Source organism: Nestor notabilis, unplaced genomic scaffold (assembly GCF_000696875.1).
Source record: "Nestor notabilis isolate BGI_N333 unplaced genomic scaffold, ASM69687v1 scaffold3152, whole genome shotgun sequence".
NCBI lineage: Eukaryota > Metazoa > Chordata > Aves > Psittaciformes > Psittacidae > Nestor > Nestor notabilis.
Window position 1 is genome coordinate 1,037 of NW_009919477.1, and position 2,099 is coordinate 3,135.

The 2,099-nt window shown below is 59.4% G+C and overlaps 1 protein-coding gene across 1 annotated transcript in view; it reads right to left on the reverse strand.

The window, feature by feature from the left end:
* LOC104402363 (endothelial cell-selective adhesion molecule-like) overlaps positions 1-1,857 on the reverse strand; it is a gene marked incomplete at both ends in the record, with an annotated part of 2,240 nt that extends 383 nt beyond the window's left edge. Inside the window, 3 exons of the mRNA XM_010010233.1 lie at positions 204-359; positions 437-650; positions 1,673-1,857. Of these exons, the coding sequence (XP_010008535.1) occupies positions 204-359; positions 437-650; positions 1,673-1,857 (555 nt within the window). The remainder of the gene's footprint in view (positions 1-203; positions 360-436; positions 651-1,672) is intronic.
* Between the last annotated feature and the right edge of the window lie 242 nt (positions 1,858-2,099).

Here is a 2,099-nt window from a genome sequence, read left to right on the forward strand (position 1 = left end):
CTCCTGATCTAGGTGATGGACAGGTTTAAGGGGGTGTTCCCTTGTTGTAGGGAATGGGCAGGGTTAAGGAGATACTCTGGGCAGGGTTAAGGGGATATTCCCCTCCCTGCTCCCACAGCAAGACCAGGCATTACATGGACAAACCTGAAGCTTCCTGGGATTTTCCAGGCCCCAGTTCCCCCCCTCTCCCAGTTTCCCCTTACCCTGTGCCGGGGGGAAGAAGACCTGCAGGGTGGGCGCCGTGCGCTGCCACTGGTACACGGGCGAGGGCTTCCCCTTCCTGGAGCTGCAGCTCAGCGTCACGTTGGCTCCCACCATGGGGTCACCGTGCAGTTGGCAGGACGGGGTGGCCGGTGGCACTGAGGACACGGACACGAATCCCAAGTGACTCCACGGCAGGGGACAACGGGAGGTGGGGTGACCGGCTGCGCCTTACCCAGCACGGTGAGGTTGATGACGCCGATGTTCTTGCCCATGCTGGAGGCCTCGTCTACCACGTTGACCGTGCACATGTACTGGCCCGAGTCGCGCTCCCGGGTGGCGTTGATGAACACAGAGATGTTGTGGCTGAGGACAGGGTACAGGAACCCCACGCGGGGCTTCAGCTCCGTCTCTTCCACCTTCACCACCCCATCCAGGTAGGTCAGGATCTGCGCGGGGGAAAAACACACACTCAATCTCCTCCGGATGGGGTTGTAGGAAAGGAACCCCCCCCAAATCCCAACTTTTGTGAGTAGCATCAGACCCCTCCATCCTCACCTGTCCTGAGCATCCACAGCATGAGAAACGTGGGCATCCCCCCATCGTGGGCATCCACCTCCCCACCACGAGTACACCCTGTCTTGGGCACTATGAGCAACCACCCCAACATGAGCATCTCCCCATTGTGGGCACCATAACTGCCCCCTCCACAGTGGGCATCTCCACGCTGCGGACACCATAAGCACCTTCCTATCCTGGGCATCTCCTGGTCATGGGGACCATAAGCACCTCCCTATAGAAGGCACCATTGGCATGTCCCCATCGTGGGCACCTCCCCATCGTGAACACCACAGGCACCTCCCCGTGGCAGGCACCACGTGCATGGCCTATCGTGAGCATCCACACATCACCATCACCATGAGCATCCCACCATCAAGAGCACCTCCCCATGGTGGGCACCAAGAGCTTGCCTCCATCGTGGGCACCTCCCCTTCATGGGCACCACACGTGGTTGGCACTATGAGCTTCACCCCGTTATGGGCACCACGAGCATCTCCCCATTGCAAACACCTCCCCATTGCAGGCACGTAATGGTGACCACCCTCATGGTGCCCACAAGCATTTCCCCACTGTGGGTACCACAAGCAGCTCCCCACTGCAGGTACCATGGGCATGTCCTAATCATGGGCATCAACCCACCATAGATACCTCATCATGGTGGGCATCTCCCCATCATGGCCAACACAAGCGTCTCCCAGCAGGGGCACCTCCCCAATTTGGGCACTGTGAATTTACCCCCCATCATGGGCATCACAAACGTCCCCTCCCATTATGGGCACCACCTCATGGTGGGCACCATGAGCTCCACCCCATCACGGGAACTATCTCGACACTGGCACTATATGGTCACCCCCCCTTCATGGACACCATGAGCATCCCACCACCACAACCACCTCCCCTCCCGTCTCACCTGGAAGGGGTCAGCATGTTCCTTATCCAGCAGCCAGGTGACGTAGGGTTTCCTCTGGGAATGGCTGGTGTACCAGGCGGGCAGCACCGCCTGCTGCCCCTCCACGGAGAACACCGAGCCCGTCCCCACGTGCACCTCCAGCACGGCCGAGGAGACACCTGGGAGGGGAAGAACATGGGATGTGACTCATCCCAGCTGCCCTTTTCCCATAGAAACCTCCCCGTTCCAGAGGGAAAACCCAACAATCCCTGGCATCGCTGGGAAGCTGGGCCAGGAGGATATTTTCCTCCTTCCCTGCCACAGGAAGGGCTTTCCAGCTGCTCTGGAGTATGCAGGACAATGCCATTCCCTCCCATCCCCATTTCCCAACCACCTGGGATAGGAAAACCTCTGGCTGAAGATTCCCCTTCCCATGGGAATGCTGCTG